The sequence below is a fragment of the Bubalus bubalis genome, chromosome 9 (genome assembly GCF_019923935.1).
Source record: "Bubalus bubalis isolate 160015118507 breed Murrah chromosome 9, NDDB_SH_1, whole genome shotgun sequence".
Lineage (NCBI taxonomy): Eukaryota > Metazoa > Chordata > Mammalia > Artiodactyla > Bovidae > Bubalus > Bubalus bubalis.
The window spans coordinates 95932218-95952710 of NC_059165.1; the positions used below are offsets into that span (position 1 = coordinate 95932218).

The following is a 20493-nucleotide window of genomic DNA, read 5'->3' on the forward strand; positions in this document are numbered from 1 at the left end:
GGGAGGCGCTCAGCAGATGTGTGTATTGTTGTCCACATAATGAAAGCTGGAAAGGTGACCTGGGCCTAGGTGGCAAAAGGCCAGAAGTGATAAACACACATATCTGTACCCCCTTCTCTTAGCGAGGACCGATGTTTCTTTGGAGAGAAGGGCTGCAGCCCCAGCCAACTATCCTGCCAAGTCGTGTGCAGACCTGACGGTTTCTCGTCCTCTCTGGAGCTATCAAGTCCACCTTACAGATGAGGGAAGCGAGGTAGGCCAAGGAGGGGCCCCTTGCCCACATGGTCCCATGGAGAATCAGTGGCAGCAAGGTGTGAACCCAAATTAGTGTGAAGGGCAAAGAGCAAGGGGCAGAGATGGTGTCTGGCTTGTTTTGTGGTTCCTTTTGTTAACTTAAAAGAGAAGGATCCAGGGACTTCCCTGGTGGTCTAGTGGTTAAGAATCCACCTTGCAAAGCAGGGGACATGGGTTCGATCCCTGGTCCGGGAGGATTCCACATGCCTCCGGGCCACTAGGTCACGACTACCGAAGCCCGCGCGCCTACAGCCTGTGCTCCATAACAAGAGAAGCCACTGAGAAGCAATGAGAAGGCCAAGCATCCCAACTGGAGAGTAGGCCCGCTCGCCTCAACTAGAGAAAAGCCCGTGCAGCAAGGAAGACCCAGCAGAGCCCAAAATAAGTAAAACAGAATAAATAAATTAAAATTTTTTAAAAATCTGAAACTCCACTAAACACGAGGCTGATCAGCCTCTGTCTAGATCTAATTACTTGTTTGCAAGGAACTATAATTGGCCAGATCCCGAGTGAGGCGCACTGATCGAGTGGCTGGAGGGGGAGTCGTTGGAACAGAAACGTAGGTGTTTGTGTGTCAAATGACAGGGTGCCTGGATTTGCTTCATAATCCCCCAGGAAGGGAAGAACAACAGGAGAGGATATTCGGGATAGTGAGGATTAGCTGTGTGTGATGAGCAACGAGGCTGGCCTGGGGGAACACCTCACATTTTTCTCTCCACGTGAGAAAATGCTTGACAACAAGTACTGAACATTAAAAGGTACAGGGGCTTCCCCAGCGTCCAGTGGTTAAGATTCTGCCTTCCAACACAGGGGATGTAGGTTTGATCCCTGGTCGGGGAGCTAAGATTCCACATGCCTCACGGCCAAAATTCCAAAACAGAAAAAAAAAGAAGAGGAAGGAGAAATATTGTAACAAATTCAGTAAAGCCTTAAAAAATGGTCCCTGTCCAAAAAAAAATCTAAAAAAAGAAAAATTACAAATCCTCAGGCACTCTTAGGATGGAGAGCCAGAGCAGTAACTATGGGGAGGAGCTGAGTGATGGGTGATTTCAGTTTTCTTCTCCTGGACACTTCTTTTTGTTCCCCAAATGAGTAGTTGTTCACCATATAAATGAAAAAGGAATGTACACACATCAGAAGAAAAAGCTAGGCCTTCCCTGGCGGTCCAGTGGTTAAGAATCCACCTGCCAATGCAGGTGACACGGGTTCGACCCCCTCCAGGAAGATCCCACATGCCATGGAGCAACTAAGCCCACACCACACAACTACTGAAGCCTGTGCACCCCGGAGCCTGTGCTCCAGAACAAGAGACGCCACTGCAATGGGAAGCCTGCGCACTGCAACGAAGAGCAGCCCCTACCTGTCGCTACAATTAGAGAAAGCCCACACGCAGCAGTGAAGACCCAGCACGGCCAAAAAATAAAATCTTTAAAAAAAAAGAAAAATATACATGTGTTCACTTGGGCAGAGAAAAAGAAGGGTCTACAATGGGACTGAGAAGCAGTTTCTTCTGGGCAGTGGGAAAGTGGGATGGTGAATACATTTGTGAGCATTTGCTGAGGTTTCAGGAAAGACAACAACCAAAATGAGTCGTTTTCCCAAAGCAGAGGCGCCCCAGTCTCCTGTGGCTCAAGCCCACCCATCCTGGTCAACCCCCTGCCCCGCACCTCTCCTCAAGGGGAGTAGCTTGTTCTCCAGGACGTCCCGGGCATCCGTGCCTTCGTCCATCAGGTCGAGTTTGGTGATGACGCCAATGGTCCGCAGGCCTGAAAGAGCACAGAGGTCAGAGGGCACCATGAGGAAGGAGCTCAGGCGACCTGGGCCACCTGGAGTCCAGCTGGGTCCCCACTTCCAGACCGTGTGACCAGCCTAGACCCTAGTTTCCCTCATGTCAAATGAAGGCAGTTAACACACCAATCTCAGGGGCGTGTCCAGACAATAAACCCGGCACAGGGCGCATGTTCAATCAGTCAACGCTGGCCATCGTCGGTCATGGGTACGACCAGTCTTGCTGCTGCAGAATCTGGGGCAACCTTACCAAACACAAACCCCGGGTCAGTATCTCCATGCTATACTTTCTGAGTGGCATGCAGAGTTCCAACGTGACATGCCAACCTGAGACAACGGTTTCCAGGGTTACCTCTCATCTGAATGGCCAGAATGACACTGTGGACACCATCCTATGGAATTCCTCCTCATCCCAAACTGCCCTGAATCGAGGGAACCCTGCCAATCCACTGTCCCCCACTGGTGCCTGAGGGCCCCCTCTGTGTTAGCCATGTGTGTGTGTGAGAGAGAGACACGTGCAGGGGACAGAGAGAAGCCCAGGGAGACCTCTGGGGGGGCTGCTAAAGTAGGCGTTAAGCAGGTGCCCTGGTGTGCCCACCTGCCCACATTCTGCTATGAGATCATGAGCTGGCATCACCTTTTCGGAGGTCAAAGGAACCACCACTGCAAGCACCCACAAAGCTTGTGTGGGGTGGGGAGGGGAGACGCAGCCCGAGGTAGAGGGATGTGACTGGGGGAGGGGAGGTCCAAGATCAGAAACCCAAATGTTCAAGAACAAGAGAAAGAAAGCAGCCAGCTGCCCGACGGATGGCGACCGACCTGTGTCCCTGTGGTAATGGGCAAACACACTCACACAACAGAAAGACAAAGGAAGGTCATCCCTCTTTTTTTTCATCCCGTTTTTTAACACGTGAATTTATAGGGCTTCCCCAGTGACTCAGACGGTAAAGAATCCGCCTGCAATGCAGGAGACCCAGCTTCGATGCCTGGGTAGGGAAGATCCCCTGGAGAAGGGAATGGCAACCCACTCCAGTATTCTTGCCTGGAGAGTCCCATGGAAGAGGACCCTGGTGGGTTACAGTCCACGGGGTGGCAAAGAGTTGGACACGACTGAGTGACTAACACTTTGACGTGGAAGAACAAACTCTGAAAGAATGTTTGCCAAGTGGGGCCACCAGCATCTGCAGGGGGAGAGGAACTGTCACGGTTTAGGGTCTGATGTTTCACAATGGTGCCATTTAGGGGTAACCATCATGAATACTTTCAAAGTTAGACAGCTACTTTTTTTCCAGAAGAAGGTCAGCAACAAGTTCACAAACAATGCTTAACCATTTTCACCCCTACTTCCCCGCTGCCTGATCAGCCTCTGTCCTCTGATCAGGACATAGTCACATCCATGTCCTGGTATTGGATTCGGGGGACAGGAAGGCCTGGGGGGCTATGGGTAGAGGGTGCCCTCCCAGGAAAGTGAACCTCGATGACTGTGGGAGCAGAGCTGGCAGAGCCCTGAGCTTCGAGGAGCTCGCAGTCCAGGGCAAGAAAGGAGCCACTTTCACTGCCTGCCTGCCAAGCCTGTGAACTGGGGAGCGTGAGGCCACAGAGCCTATCTCCCCCACCTCCTCACTGGTCCCTAACTGCTTCCAGAATGCTGTGGGATTCAAGCAGTCGGCAGACAATTCGGAAAATGTACTTGTGTGTGTGTCAGACTCTGCTAACCCCCACCACTGTCAGAATACACCCAACTCCCCACCGCAGCCCAAAGACCCAAAGCCCAAAGACTGGCCCAGCCGCTCCCAGCAGCCTCCCCACCTTGTCCGTTAGCTCACTCTGCTCCGGCCACCCAGGCCTTCCCACTGTGTCCTGGGCACGCCAGCCTCTTTACCATCCACTGTCTGTATTCCCGGACCTTGCCCCTTTTAGTAATTCTGGTCCTGCCTAAAACCCCCCCATCCTCAGAGGCCTCAGGCTGCCCCCTTCCACCCCAGCTTCTCTCAATGGGCTCCGTTTTATCCCCGTGCTTGCCACTGCCTGAAGTTATCCCATGTGCATATTTCCTTGTTGGAGTCTGTTGCTCCCACTGGTGGCAGGACTCCCTGTCAACTGTCCCCTGCAGCATCCCCAAGGCCGTAACAGATCCCGGCACACAGCCAGGGCTTACCTGACATTTACTGAACGAAGGCCCGGAACCAGAAATGACCCAGAGATGCCCAAGTCTCCACCACTCCCTACTGCCCTACTGGCTTCACTAACTTGTCCTCCTTTCACCTTTCCCATTGGCCCCTGAGCACTGATGCGGAGACCCTCGGTCCTCTCGGCAGCTCTCTAAGTCAGGACTGCAGTTCTTATTTCAACAGGAGGGACCAAGCCTCAAGGGGGAAGAACAACTTTTCGAAGTGGGATTGGGACTCCCATCTGTGCCCAAAGAGGCCTGCATTCTTCCTACACCCAACTCCCTACACTAGCTCTCTGCACAGGCAAAGCAAGGACCAACTTGCCAAGGGGGAATGCTGCCCGCCACACACTGGCCTCCCAGTGGACACCCTTCTAGAACAGCTGGCCCTCATGGGAAATGCGGTGTCCCAGGCCTTTTCTGGGGTAAAGTGTGAGTCAAAGAGATCGCTAGTGATGCAGAGTTGAGAATGTGGGGCAAGTCAATATGCTGAGAAGTGTGGGAAAGAGGGAGCTGCTGCCACGGGGCTTGGCAGGTACCTTGAGGATCGACCTCCTTGGCCAGCTTTAGGGCGTCTGAGTTGGCCAGGTCCATGTTGGCGGGGGTGACGGCAAGGATGAGGCTGCTTTCCCGGCTGATGAACTGCAAGATCATGTCCTTGATCTGGTACTCGATATCCTGGGGCTGGTCCCCCACGGGCACCTTTGTGATGCCTGGGAGGTCGATGAGGGTCAGATTCAACACTACAGGGGAAATCAGAGAGAGAGGCCATCAAGAGCCGGGAGCAGGGGAGGCATGCATAGCCCTGGAGAGACCTGGCCTGCTTCCCCCAGTGCTGGGCGTCAGGCACAGGATTATTCCTGGGTTTCAACTGGATCCTACCTTTTGACTTGATAATTCCCTCCTAGGGTCCCATCCTATGGACACTCTCTCTGTACTCTATTTCAGTGAGACAGTTTTGTTTTGTTTTAAAATATTTATTTGACTGCATTGGTTCTTAGTTGCAGTATGTGGGATCTAGTTCCCTGACCAGGGATTGAACCTGGGACCCCTGCACTGGGAGCTCGGAGTCTTAGCCACTGGACCATTAGGGAAGTCCCAGTTTGTTTTTATTTTAATGAAGTCACTATATTATTTTTTTCTTATTGAAGTATTGCTAAAGTACAATACTGTATGAGTTTCAGGCATATAACACAGTGATTCACAATCTTTAAAGGTTATGCTCCATTTATAATTATTCTCAGTGATACAATTTTAAATCTGGATACTTGCATGTGTAGATTGGAATCGCTCTCAAAGGTTAAACAAGTTTGCATGTGCATTATGAGCACATTGATTCAGTCAATATCAAGGAATTATTAAAAGCAAAAAAGAAGATTCTCTGGTAAGAAACACACTCTGAGGGACTACCCTGGTGGCTCGGTGGTTAAGACTCTGTGCTCCCAACGCAGGGGGTATGGGTTCGATCCCTGGTAGGTGATTAAGATGCCGCATGCCCACATACTATGTGGTGCGGCCAAAAAAATAAAAACGCGTTCTGAGACGCACTCATACAAGAAGAGAGACATCAGTGACTTTTCTGTCGGGCTATGATTTGAGTAAAAGTAGCGAAACACACATATGTGATGTACCCACATATTCATAACTGACTACATATGCACTGTATATCATTTGAAGAACATGAAAGGCATCTTTAATTTTGAAAGTAGGGTAGATTTTTGCTGGATATACCTTTTTTATAACTTCTGAATATGCATCCTGTACAGGGATCATTTATTTGAAAATAAATATATTAAAAAACTCATCACAGGGACTTCCCTGAGGGTCCAGTGGTTAAAACTCCACCCATCCAATGCAGGGGGCACAGCAGGGTTCGATCCCTGGCTGGGGAATTAAGGTCCCACATGCTGTGGGGTGTGGCCAAAAATTTTTAAATAAGATAAATAAAAGTTCATATACAAAAAAATAAATAAATAAATCACAAAGAACCCATACTGAGGTGTTAAGAGTCGGCTCGAATATTCATCAAACGCCATTTAAGTCAGCAGTCCATGCTGTTGAGTCAAAGGCTGTGTGTGGCTACAGGTTGCCTGTTCTGTTTACACGATGCAGTTTTAAAATCTGGACCTTATGCAGAAAAATCTGGCTTTCTGCCTCCTCTTGAGGAACCAGAAGACCTGGCTGCCTTGGACTGGCATCACTGGGTGGACTAGATTTACCGGGGAGCCAAGCTGTGGTTACTCCCTTAAAAGGAATATACGTGCTGCAATTAATTCGCCCCGGGCCCCACCACTCCCGACAGTCTCCCTGGCGTGCTGTTTTTCTTGGAGCCGAGGTAGAGTTCTCCGTACCACGTTCCTATCAGATGTGGATCAAGAGGGCTCTGTGTATGTGTGAGGAAAGCCAGGAAGGGGCGTATTCTTCATGAGAGTGAGGCTGCCCCGACCCGTGACTGGCCCATTGTCAGCTTTCCCCTGGCCCAAGTGAGGGGAGTTTGCTTCCTACCGTGTGGCGAGTAGATCCGCAGGTTAATGGGCACTGGGGAGATGCCTTTGTTGGTCCCCGTGACCCTGTCAGTCTCCGCTTCGATCTCCTGTCGGACTTCCTCAAAGTCTGTAAACTTTCTGGACTTGCAGTGCAAAAACTCGGCATATTCTGAAAAGGGAAGAAAGATGCTGCAAGTGAGAAAGAGAAGCCGTCTTGCTGTGGGTAGGTGGGGGGAACCAGATGGCCTCCTGGGAAAAGAGCTTTGTCAAGTAGAGAAAGCGAAGACTCAGTCACAGGCCCTCCAGGAAACTGGGGAGCAATGGATTCATTCCCTTGACAGGTATTTGAGGGAGGCCCTCCTACAGATCGCGCTCCCTTCCAGACCTCGGGTACTCCACAAGGTGCAAAACTGGCAAAAATGCTGACTCTGGAATGCACATTCTCATGAAGCATTTTGCAGAACTACATAGTTTAAGTCATGACATATTACAAGTAAAACAAAAATAAAAAGCCCCACAAAAACCAGCATCCAACAGCTGGGTGTGACCAGCAATTATTCTTTATTCTTTATCAACCTGCATCCCTTGGAACACAGGGATGGATGACTGATGAAGCTTTTGCTCCGGTGTTATACATGAGATAGTCCTGGGTGATGACACAGAACCTCCCTCATGTGGGTCACAGTTTAAAGCCGCTGCCCTGGTGGGATGCTAAGCGGCCAGCGCCCTCCAGGGTAGCGAGATCCCCAGCGCGTGTCCCTGGGACTCACCATTCTCCTTCCCCAAGGCGCCCCCACCACGGCTGGCCTCACCAAAGCCCTTCTCGCTGTCCTTCCTTCCTTCCTGGCTGTTCATGGGGCCCTTAGACACGACCCTCTCAGAAGAAATGCTTTCTGGCCTCTTCAGGCCTTCTAAGCCCAAGGCGACTGAAAGCCATTATTGACACTGAGATGAAGGGAAATAAAGAAGTAACTAGAGGAGCTTCCTTGGTGGTCCAGTGGTTAAGAACCCGCCTTCCAGAGCAGGGAACCCGGGTACAATCCCTGGTTGAGGAACCAAGATCCCACATGCCTCGGGACAACTGAGCCCACACGCCCCAAATGAAGATCCCACGTGCTGCAGCCAAATAAATAAATTTTAAAAATCAATATATATTTAAAAAAAAAAACTGACTGATCATAGTGCTGGTCCTGTCATCAAGGTAGAGAAATCCAAAGCAGAGACGTGGGTAAAGCAGGAAGAAAAAAAAACTTTTATCGCAGGACACATGTGCTGAGTTGATGGGTGTTCACTGTACAATTCCTGACTTTTCCATGTGTCTGAATTTCATAGTAAATGTTGGAGCGGGGGAACTTTCTAGGCCCAGAGATCACGGTTCCTGCGAGTGATGCTACAAAGAGGGAAGTAAGTTTGGCTGGTAAACAGCCTAAAGAGCTAGTTCATGACAGAGATGCGAACATGTGCACTGCTTCTCAGTGTAAAAAACTGGAAATAGCCTCCATGTCCACCAGGAGGAGACCTGGCTACACAAATCTCAGCACAGACATAGCTACAGCTGCATCAGAACAAAGAATGGAGAAAGAGCCCCTCAACAGAGAAAGGCCAGGCAGGTCGAGAATCTCTGCCCAGAGGCATAACACAGCAGAAAGTCACGAGTACAAGGAGGCCTGTCATTCCATCTGTCACCTAACAAACGCTTGCTTGCTCTGGCCAGGCCCCATCTGTGGTCCCATTTGCTCGTCACAAATCAGCAGCTTAGCAGGTAGGCATCTCCATGATGCCCATATCACAGATGGGAAAACTGAGGCCAGAGGTGGGTGAAGCAAGCTGGCTCAAGTTCACCAGTAGAGCTGGGATTTGGAGCTCGGATAATCTGTCTTCAGACAGTGGCTCTCAAGTCACGTGGGCTTCGTGAGGCCACAAGCAGACTCTTCACCTCTCTAACCTCTGTTGCAGGGGTCGGGGGACTCTGTGGGCTCAGATCAATATGGACACTGGTCACCGGGGAGAAGGGCGCTGAGGACACTGGTTGGAGGGTGCGGCATCAACCACCCCACCCCCATCAGCTGACCCAGTTCCCAAGGACAGCCCTCCATGGGAACAGGAGGAAATACTCAGCTACTCTCGGCTGCTCTTCCTGCAGCCACCTCCAAAAATGGAAAGGCCCTCCAACCCCCAGAGCAAACCTCAGTTCTCTTCCCACTCAAGGCCGAGGGCTCAGCATTCGCAAGATACGCCTCCCCCTTCCAGGAGGGCAGGGGGATGGAGGATGGAACAGGGTTGGGGACCAGGACATAGGCGCTGTCCCTTGCAAAACCTCCCCTGCCAGACCTGCTGTAGCTCATTTCCTCCTCCTCCAGGGCCTGCCTGCCTGCTGTCTCTTCCAGGGAGCCTTTCCTGACTCCACGCCACCGGGCACGCCATCCTGCATCTTGGACCTCCTCTCCTGTCAGAGCCAGGTCACCCTGGGTTCTGTTTAGGGGACCCAGTAGGTGCTGGCAGCCTTCCCTTCTGCCAGCCCCTTTGTGCGAGTCAAAGATGAGCAGGAGATGTACTGGAAAGCCATAACATCTTCCCACAAGGTCAGTAGACAGCAGAAATCATACCCTCTGTGCCCAAGCGGAAGGTCCAGGAGTCAGCCAGGCCCATCCCTCACCACCTGCCTTCTCTCCCTGGGTTCCTCGTCACTTGAGGACCATGTGTCAGACTCCAGCATCAGACCAAGGTAAGAAAGCTCCTATAATCATGCTTCCCCACCCACCCCGAGCACTGACCCTTTTAAAGCCAGACCCTGGCCAACTCTCCTTGAAATCTTCCCAAGCTCCCACCTCACCCCAATAAGACCCGGTCTTCACCAGCACCACAGAGCCCTACTAAGGTTCCTCCCCCAGCTTCTAATCTCAACTCACGCCCCTCCAGCCCCATGGGCGTGGTTTCTCACTCCAAGCCCTTGAATTCCTGCCTCAGGGCCTTTGCACTGGTTCTTCTCTCTGCCTGCGGACACCTGCATGGGTGCCTTCCTCTCCTCCTTCAGGTTTCTGCTCAAGTGTTCATCTTCTCCCACTCCCAAGTAAGACGACAAACCTCCTCAGTTTCTTTCCCCTTTCCCTTCCTTAGGATCTTCCAAGTACCCACCACCTTCTAATATGGTGGACCTTGTCAGCCTGTGCATTTCCTCTGATCCCCAGGAGGAGGCCAACCTACAGGGCAGGGACCTGGATCGTGTTGATCTGCGTCCCGGGGCACAGGGCTCTGAGCACACAGGAGGCGCTCTGCAACTACATGCACAACAAAATGGATGCTGGAGGGCAACACAGCCCCTGCCTCAGCTTCCGGGAGGTGGCCCAGCGCCCCCACGGCCACCAAGTGGGACACCCAGGAGGCTGGACAGGAACAGGGTCTGGTGGGGTCACCTGCCGTCTTCCCAGTGCACTTCTTATCAACACAGGCCCAACCCAGAGCCAGGAGCCTGGTCTGATGGGGGAGATAGGCTTGGCACAAGCAAGTCACAGCAGGTGCTTGGGGAGCTCAGCCAAGAGTCCCAACATACCAGGAGGGGCCTCCTAGAGCGGGTGGGAAGAGATGGTATCCACCTCATCTCTCTGAAATGAAGACCTTCCCCCATGCCCTGAGGAGGCTCTGGACCCAGCGGGATCTAGGGGGAAGGGGGGAGAAAGCATGGGGGTGTCCCCACTGGCCAGGCTACCCCTCTGTGCCTCAGTTTCCCCATGAGGAAAGTTAAGATATGATGCAGGTAGGGATGTCCCTGGCAGCCCAGTAGTTAAGACACTGCACTTCCAATGCAGGGGACACGGGTTCAATCCCTGTCCAGGGAACTAAGGTCCTACATGCAGAGTGATGCAGCCAAACAATTTTTAAAAAAAGAACAAACTGGCAGAGTGCTCAGCCTGCGGGTCCACAGCTCTGTAAATGCTTGGATGCTGGAGAAAATTTTTGCCACCCTGGCCACCGCCAGGGCTCTGCCTGCCTTGATCCCCGGTCCTTCCTACAGAGGTGGTCCCTCTCCCCACAGCAGCTACAGCCATTTCAAACCTTCCCTTCCTCATGCTCAAATAAGACCGCCAGTCCCTTGGGTCCCTGGCCTCTGCCATAACATTTTGACAGCCCCAACGGCCACCCATCCACCGCAGCCCTGCAGCGCTTCCCTGGCAGGAGGGCCAGGCATGTGGGATCAGGTGCCGGGCCTAGAATACAGCAGGAAGAGCCCTCGTCCAGCCGTGGAGCTGCGAACTCCAAGGGGCCAGCCTCCTGCGTCCTTGGGGTCTGTGAATGCACTTGCAGTTTTTCTCCGAGGAGAAGGTCCAGCCCTCTGCCCAGGACTTGTCCACTGTTTCCTTCAGGTCAAGCTGCTCGGGGAGGCCCACCTAGACCACCTGGGCTCCAGCAGCGCCAGCACCCAGCCCTTCAAGGTGCTCCTCATGGGGACACACCACCTGCTCTGTCTCCCTCCTAAAGCCAGAGCTGCGGGAGGGGACTGAGCTGCGGGAGGGGACTGTGAATGACTCGGTTCCAGTCTCTGCTCTCCCTGGCATCCAGTGCATAGTAACGGCTTAAAACTTAATTACTGAGCGGCCTGCTGCAAAGCATTAAGTGCCAGAGCCTAAGACAGCATTCCCTTCTCCGTGACTCCCACGTGGGTCCCCACTGTGTTCAACAGCCAATCCCCCACCTTGGGCATCCCCCAGGCACACCCCTCGAGATGGTGCCCTCGAGGGATTAGCATTGCTTAAGAATCATGAAGTGGGGACTTCCCTGGTGGTCCAGCAGTTAAGACTCTGAGCTTCCACTGCAGGGGGCTTGGGTTTGATCCCTAGTCTGGGAACTAAGATCCCACAAGCCAAGTGGTATGGGAAGATCTAGGGTATAGAGAGAAGATGAAAAAGACAGGACAGATGTGTGATAAAGAAAAAAGCATTTAGTATATGTCTTTAAGACTATGGGATGCTAAAATTTGATAAAATCTTTCAAAAATAAATTTAACACCACAATTTTCCCACAGTGAAACAGGACAGGGACTTCCCTGGTGGTCCAGTGGTTAAGACTCCGAGCTTCCCCTTGACATGGGTTTAATCCCTGGTCTGGGAACTAAGATCTCACAAGCCGAGTGCTGTGACCAAAAAAAAAAAAAAAGATAAAGGATATAGAAAGAAAACGAAAGGAGAAAAATTTAGGAGAGATGTATGACAAGAAAAAAGAATTTACTGTGTATCTTTAAGAATATGGTATGCTAAAACTTCATAAAATATTTAAAAAACAAGCAAAACAGCCAAAGCCCCTCAGGCATCATCACATTACTTGGGGTCCCCAAAGTGTCACAGGACAGGGACTTCCCTGGTGGTCCAGGAGTTAGGAATCCGAGTTTCCAATGCAGGGGGCAAGGGTTCAATCCCTGGTCAGGGAACTAAGATCCTACAAGCCACATGGTACAGTCAATAAATAAAAATTAAAAAAAAAACAAAAAAAAACCCAGGTTGGAAACTTTAGTCCCATCCTTTGACCTCTGGGAAGAGGACAGGGGCTGGAGGCTGAAGCACTAATGGGATCGATTCCATCAACCATTCTGATGTCTTCCATAAAACCCCAAAAGGACGGCATTCAGAGAGCTTCCAGGTTGGGGAGCAGACGCAGGGAGAGAGAGTATGAGCTCAGACAGGGTGAGGAATCTCTGCCCCTCCCCCACACCTTGCCTCATGCAGCAATTCCTTCTGTCCCTTCTGGGAGTAAAATGTTTTGAGTTCTACAGGAAACTGATCAAACCCAAGGAGGGGCGCTGGAACCTCTGATCTATAGTCAGTGGGTCAGAAACACAGGTGACAGCCTGGACTTGGGGTTGGCATTGGAAGCTGGGACGAGGGGACAGTCTGGTGGGACTGAGCCCTTAACCTGTGGGATGTGATGCTACTTCCAGGGAGGGAGTGTCAGAACTGAGTTAAATTGCGGATTTCCCTGAAGGTCCAGTGGATAAGATTTCACCTTTCAATGCAGGGGGGGCCGGGGGTGGGGTAGGGTGGGGGGTGGGTTCAATCCCTAGTCAGATAGCTAAGATCCTACATGCCTCCCCATCAAAAACACAAAACAAAACAAAACATAAAACAGAAGCAATGTTATAACAAATTCAATAAAGACTTAAAAAAGAAAAGAAAAAAAGATCTGAGTTAAACCGGAGGACACCTGATAAGAGTCTACTAAGACCTGGAGAACTGCTTGTTGATGTGGGGGAACAAAAAAAACAAATAAACCTGGAGAAGCCCTTGGAGCCTCCTAGGTGGAGCTAGTGGTAAAGAACCTGCCTGCCAATGCAGGAGACATAGGAGACGTGAGTTCGATCCCTGGGTCGGGAAGATCCTCTGGAGAAGGACATGGCAACCCACTCCAGTATTTGTGCCTGGAGAATTCCATGGACAGAGGAGCCTGGCATGCTTCAGTCTATGGGGTCACAAAAAGTCGGACACTGAAGCAACTTAGCAGCAGCAGAAGGTGACAGCCCTAGGCTACCATCCTGACCCTCATCAGCTCCCAGCTTGTTTTCCACCTGAAGACACAAGGTCATGCCCTGACTGCTGCAGGGTCTGCTATAGAAAGGGCCCTGCTGTGGCCAGGGTAGGTGGCGAAAGGTGCTGCACACAGTTATGGATGCTCTCCCACCGGAGAAAGAGCACAGCAGCAGCCCTTAGGGCACGGTTAGGCACCAGCCCCGGGCTGATGGAGCACCTCCTGGGTGCCAGACCCTACGCTGGGTGGGGGGAAGAGTGATGGACAAAGCAGGTCAGCATCCCTGCTCTGGCAGAACTGATGTTGAAGTGGAGAGACAGACCGTCAAGAAAATACGAGGACTTCCCTGGTGGTCCAGGGGTTAAGAATCTGCTTGCCAATGCAGGGAACACGGGTTCGATCCCTGGTCCAGGAAGATTTCACATGCATGGGACAACTAAGCCTGGGTGCCGCAACTACTGAGCCTGTGCTCTAGGGCCCGAGAGCCGCAGCTACTGAAGCCTGCGCACTCTAAGCCTGCGCACTCTAGAGCCCGTGCTCAGCAACAAGAGAAAGCCTGCACGCAGCACAGCAAAAAAATAACAAATAAAACAAATAAACAAATCTTTTAAAACAACAACAGAAAAAGAAACCGGGTGAACAGGATGCTGCCTCACAACGTACGCTGCACAATAACTAAGGCAGCAGTGACTAGGGTAGGGCCTGGGGGTGAGGCTCACCCCGCGGAGGAGGGGGAGGAGGCAGGGTGTTCCAGGCAGGGCTTGCAACGAGGGGGAAGGTCCAGAGGCGGAAACAATTGAGCTGGTCTGGAGAAGAGGAGCAAGACTGTGGCACCAGGAGGAAGTGAGGTTTCAGAGGCCGGCCCGGTCCCAAGGGGGCCACGAAGCCTCAAGAAGGAGGCCAAGAGCCAAGCCCTGACATCTCTCTGGCTCCGGTGAGCAGCGGCCAAGGTCAGAGCTGGGACGGAAGGCTCTAGAGGCCCTGATTGGGCACATTCCACACAAGAACAGTCCCCTGTGCTCAGGGTTTATGAGGTCCAGGGGCGGTTCACAAGAAGCAGGGTTCACCCACGAGCCGCTGAACTTCCTGGTGGCTGCGGTCTGAGGTAATTTTTAAACTAAGCCCGTTAAAATAATGGCTGACTGAGACCAGTGTGGACCAGGAGAAGTAGGGCACCTCTGTGCGCTGCAAGAGTCAGAGAATTAGTTTTTCATTTTCTTATCTTAGGCCGCGTGGCATGCGGAAGCTCAGTTTTCGGACTAGGGACCAAACCCGTGCCTCCTGCAGTGGAAGCAAGGAGTCTTCACTTGATCTTAGCCAAAAGGCCCAGAAGCAATGGAAACGTGGAGTCTTAACCACTGGACCACCAGGGGAGTCCCAGGAGTCAGAGGATTAGAACCTTATAGTACCAGGAACTTCAGACCCCAGAAGAGGCAATGGCCACACCAGTCTCATGGGGTGCCAGGGCCCTGATGCAGTCACCCCTATCACCCCCATTTTACAGATAAGAAGGCGGAGGCACAGAGAGGGAAGCCACTTGCCCGAAGGGCCCAGACAAGAAGAGGTGGCAGCCTGGCTCTGGAGTCCTGTCTCTGAGAACCAGCTGAACAAAACTTTCATCTCAGGGAGCCACGCAGCCCTGTGTGGCCCCCAGGAATCTCTAAAAGCCACAACCACGTCCTGCACTGCACTCAGCCTCCTCGCTAGTGGTAGGTGTCTCCCCAGTCCAGGGACCTGGGCTCCCCACCTCGAGGTCACTCTAGACTCTGCCCTTGCCCCCACAGCAACACCCTGGCCCAGGCCCCAACACCTCTCCCCGGCAGCAGGCTCACCACCCGCCCGGCCTCCCCACCTGCCCTCCTGCCTCCGCCTGGCCCTCCTCCACAAGTCAGCCCGTGGGCTGAGCCAGTCTCTCCACACCCTGAATGCCACTCAGGTTCCCAGTGTCCGGATCTCTCACCACACCTGCCTCCCGGCCCCTCACAGCTTCACAACACAGCTGCTGCCCTGCCTGGAACATTCTCCCCAAGCCCTGGCTCAAAGCAGATCCAGCGCCTGATGTTGTTGTTGTTTAGTCACTCAGTTGTGTCCGACTCTCTGTGACCCCACGGACTGTAGCCCACCAGGCTCCTCTGTCCACAGGATTTCTCAGGCAAGAATCCTGGAGTGGGTTGCCATCTCCTTCTCTCGGGGATCTTCCCAACGTAGGGATGGAACTCATTGTCTCCTGCGTTGACAAATGGATTCTTCACCACTGAGCCACCAAGGAAGCCCAATGCCTGATATACCCTCCCACAATCCCCTGTGCTCTCCCCTCTCAGCCTGGTCACAGCAACCCCATGTCTCTCGTACCCAACAGGCTGAGCTCAGAGTCAGCCGGGCCCCTCAGAGCGCTCACACTGCTTCCCTGGCATCTGGCTGAGGCCTAGCTCACATCTGCATTAAGAGACTTTGAATGCCACGGTCAGATGGGGGTGGGGGTGGAGTATGCAAGCTGGGACACAGAAAGGAGCATGCCCAGGTGGGACACCCCGGATCTCTCTCCCTGAGCCCAACAGGATACACCAGTGTCTTCATCTCCATGGCTCCCACCCATCCCTTCCTGGGACCCCTGCCCCAGAGCTGGTGGTCCCTGTGGTCTCTTCTCTACCTGTGGCCACAGGATCTGGTCAAACCAGCCCTAAGAATGAGCTCGCGACTGGGCTTTCAAGACGGCCTCCCTGTGTGTCCTCAGGCAAGGGGCCTCAGTCCCCTCCTCTGTGAAGCCGGACGACGGGAATGGCGATTTCAGCATCACCCCGGGTCAGGCTGCGGGCAGATGTGTGCTCTCCCGGGACTGTCATTTGTCACATGCTTCTGTTTCCTCCCCGCCACTAGAAGGAATCTTCAGTTCCTCCAGCCGGCCACAATGGGCCTCGCTGCCTCAGGGTCTGCACAAGCAACCCCTCTCTGCTGTGAAGCAGGGTTCCCATTCCGCAACACACCCCCAAGCACCTGTCAGCCTGAGCTCACACATCACCTCCTGTCAGAGAAGTCCTGCGAGACTCCCTTCACCACCACCACACACACTTCCATCCGGGGAGGGCCATGCCTATGTGTCTCCCTCTTGGTCCCCATCCAAGGGTCCCCCTGCACTGACCACCAGCACTAACAGAAGCATCAAGAGGGAAGGTGACAGGGCTTTCCTGGTGGCGCAGTGGTGAAGAACTCGCCTGCCAATGCAGGGGACATGGGTTCGATCCCTGGTCCAGGAAGATCTCACATGCTGCGGGGCAGCTAAGCCCGTGTACCACAACTATTGAGCCTGTGCTCCAGAAACTGCGAGTCACAACTACTGAAGCCTGAGTGAGGCAATTACTGAAGCCCGCACACCCTAGAGCTCGTGCTACACAAGAGAGGCCACGATGAGAAGCTGGGGCACCACCACTAGAGAGCAGCCCTGCCTGCTGCAACTAGAGAAAAGCCCTCGCAGCAATGAAGACTCAGCACAGCCAAAAAGAAATAAATAATTTAATTACATTAAAAACCAGAGGAAAGGCGACAGGTGGTGGCAGCAGCCCTGGTCCTACTCACCGCTGCGCCCCAGCCTGGGACCAGCTTGTGGCAGGCAGCCCAGTGCTCCCTGGACCACTGTTGGGTGACAGTCACTGGGGAGGTGATGGGAGAGCCCTCCTGCCACGACAAAGCCTGTGACCTTCCAGTGCAGGAAGTCAGCCAACCGGTTCTCCCAGCAAGCTATGCCGAAGCCATTGGGATGGCACCACATGGCAAGGGCCTGCAGTGTGCCTGGCACTGTTCTACAGGCTACACGTGTACTGAACAGCACGGTCTTCACAGCAACTGACCAAGGCAGTACTATTATTATCTTCACTGTCCAGACAGGAAGCACAGCTGTGAGTGGCACTCCCTCCCCAGGGGCCAGCCAGCCAGTAAGCTAGAGCGCCAGGGTTTGAACCTGGGCAGTATTAGCTCTCAGCCCTCACAAACCAGCGCAGAGGTTTTCCCAGAGTAGGCAGAGGCCAAAAGCATCAGCATGACCTGGAAACTCATAGAAAACACAGATTCTCACCACCCTTGTCCACCAACCCAGTGAATGTGCAACAGAAACCCAATGCGCCAAGCCCTATGTGACTCGGATCCCACTGACATCTCACAATCCAGGCTCTGCCACTGGCCTTCCTGGCACAGCTGACTGGACACTTGAACCCAGAGGAGGCAGCCGATTGGCTTGCCACTGGACCAATCTGTTGCCGTCTCTCACTAGTGTCACACCCTCCTGCAGGTGGATTGGGTGAATGAAGATGAGAGGGCGGGCCTAGGGTCAGCTGAGCTGTGGAGCCTGAGGTCTGAACCTGCCTGGGTGCCCATCCCAGCTCTGGCGCCCACCAGAAAGGCAGGTGGTTAAACCTCAGTTTCCCCATCTGTAAAATGGGGATATATCAGCTGCCTCCCCAGAGTGGGGGTGTTTAACACAGCCTGTGGTGACGCTGGCACCCCAAGTGCTGAACCAGCTGTGGCTGACATTCCAGGTCAGTAGGGAAGACTCCGGGGGGCTCTGGAGAGGAGAGAGGTCCCACCTCCGATGGCCCTTTTCACCCCTTCCAGCCTCTGACCCGAGATGCTTTTACAAGGAAGCTAGGTGGGTTTCATGCTGGGAGACATGCCCATGTCATATCAGACCTGTGTAGGAAGAACAGAGGTGGGGAATAGAAAAAAAGTCCATATGTGGGCCATTCTATATGCAGCAGGCCAAGCCTCTCCCTAAAGTCAGTGCTGTGATTCAAAAAGAAGTAGTGGGAAAACAAGAGTAAGAAGTGGCGAGAATGCTGCTCGCATGAAAGGAGTAGACAGGACAATGAAGGGCAGCGTGGCACTGAGCCCAGCAGTTGTAGAACCAGCCAGGGAAGATATCTGGAGTACAACTGACAACATGAGTATGGACTGGGGTAAGGGAACATGCAGAAATGATGACTTCTCTTGGGTGTGGTTCTGTGAGTGCAAGAGGATGTCCTTATTGCAAAGGGAGTATACACCAAAGCCTTTCAGGCTGCCGTGTCACAGTATCTGCTATTGATTTTGAAAGTGTCCAGCAAGAACGTGTCATCTACGATAGAGCAAAAACTGTGGCACCTGACAGCCTAGTCACAGCTGATGCTCGGGGTGGGTGGAGGTGTGTTCCATGAACTGTGCTTCAACTTCTCTGCCCACTGGGAAAAGGGGAATGCAGACCCAAACGGCCTCCCAGGACACCTCGGAAGCCCCGGCTCCCACGAGGCGCAGCCACCACGCTCATTTCCTGTCTGGGCTGCCAGCCGCCCCACCATACCTGTTTTTGAGAAGATGAGCTGCAGGATGAGAGGCCGCCGAGTGACGATTCCTGAACCTCGGGGAAGGAAGTCCCTGTGGGAGGGGAAATGGACAGAAATTACTCACGAGGCCGGCTAGCAGGGGGCAGGAAGTGTGACCACACATGGTGGAGCAATCCCCTCTTGCAATCTGTGTAACTTCAGCAAAGACATCAACCCTAGCAGGGCACCAGGGAATGCTCTGGCCTTGGAGGGTCCTGAGGCCATGGAGAGATAGGGGAGGGGCTGGATTGAAGGCTGGTGACAAAGGGAACCCTTTCCCTTCGGCTGGCTATGTGCCAGCCCCAGCACGCTCAGAGGCCCCTTTTCCTGACAAATGTTTGGACCATCTCCCCCAGACTCAAAAGAGATCAGTACATTTTTTTTTTTTTGCATTTTTTTCCCCTTATTTATTTATAATTGAAGGATAATTACAATATTGTGTTGGTTTCTGCCATATATCAACAATTCTGACCTACATGTTTTAAAGTAATATAATGCCATACATACGATATAAAGACTAAAATAAAAGTAAAGTTATTTAATGACAAAATACGACGTGTTTCGGGACTTCCCTGGTGATCTAGGGGTTAAGACCTAGCCTTCCAACACAGGAGGTGCGAGTGTGATCCCCGTTCAACCAGCTAAGATCCTCCTCTGCCTCACAGCCAAAAAACCAAAACATAAAACAGAATATTGTCTTTGCTGTACACCTGAAATTAACATAACATTGTAAATCAACTATACTCCAACAAAAAAATGTTTAAAACACCAGAATGTTTTAACAAATTAAAAAAAAATTACAATGCGTTTCATGTCCCCAAAAGACAAATTGAAAGAGGTGGGAAGTGGATCACTGGTTGTCTTGGGGATGAGAAACAAGAGTGGTGAGCTTTCTGGGGGACGGAAATGTTCTAAAACTGGGCTGTGGTACTGTTTACTAATACTTACTGTAAGTTTCTTTAAAAAATCACTGCATTTAAAATGGGTGAATCCTATCATGTAAATGATCCCTCAATAAAGTAATTTATTTTTTAAAAATATGCTATGGATTTTACTATGGAACAATTCAGGCATTACCTGCACTGTCTTACACCTGGTTTCACATAGGGTGGGAAGACTGGAAACCACCCTGAACCTTTGAGAAAGGCAACTGAGACTTCCCTGGTGGCCCAGTGGCTAAGACTCCGTGCTCCCAGTGCAAGGGGCCTGGGTTTGATCCCTGGTCAGGGAACTAGATCCCACATGTTGCAAGCGAGAGTGCACACCACAACTAAAGAGCCTGCGTGTTACAACTAAAACCCGGCATGGCGAAATAAATATATATATATGTATTTTTTAAATAAAGGCAATGGAAAGAGCAGGAGATCCAGGTGGGCAAAGGAGCAGAAGCAACATTTTCAGAGGTCACTAAGGGCATGCAAAGGACTGTTTCGTGTAAAATGGAGAAAGGCTCTAGGCTCAGGGAATTTTAAACAAGTTTGCACCCAGGTAAACATTTGGATTCTAAAAGAGATCAGCCCTGGGTGTTCACTGGAAGGAATGATGCTAAAGCTGAAACTCCAGTACTTTGGCCACCTCATGCGAAGACTTGACTCATTGGAAAAGACTCTGATGCTGGGAGGGATTGGGGGCAGGAGGAGAAGGGGACGATAGAGGATGAGATGGCTGGATGGCATCACCGACTCGATGCACATGAGTTTGCGTAAACTCCGGGAGTTGGTGATGGACAGGAAGGCCTGGCATGCTGCGATTCATGGGGTCGCAAAGAGTCAGACACGACTGAGCGACTGAACTGAACTGAAACATTTGGATTACCTGAAATTTGTGCAGAACTCTAGGCAAACATCCTTGGTGCCACCTGGCTCCCCAGTACTGTGACAGACGGTGTCTCAGA

The 20493-nt window shown here is 52.2% G+C and overlaps 1 protein-coding gene across 13 annotated transcripts in view; it reads right to left on the reverse strand.

Moving 5' to 3' along the window:
• Positions 1-20493, reverse strand: part of DNM2 (dynamin 2) — an 89381-nt gene that overhangs the window by 39560 nt on the left and 29328 nt on the right. For 12 of the 13 annotated variants that reach the window (XM_044948151.2, XM_044948146.2, XM_044948150.2 and 9 more), the window contains exons 2-5: positions 18578-18651; positions 6758-6907; positions 4792-4995; positions 1962-2060 (exon numbers count right to left, since the gene is read on the reverse strand). In XM_044948151.2, the coding sequence (XP_044804086.1) occupies positions 1962-2060; positions 4792-4995; positions 6758-6907; positions 18578-18651 (527 nt within the window). The remainder of the gene's footprint in view (positions 1-1961; positions 2061-4791; positions 4996-6757; positions 6908-18577; positions 18652-20493) is intronic. The other variant, XM_044948152.2, reaches the window with a different exon arrangement.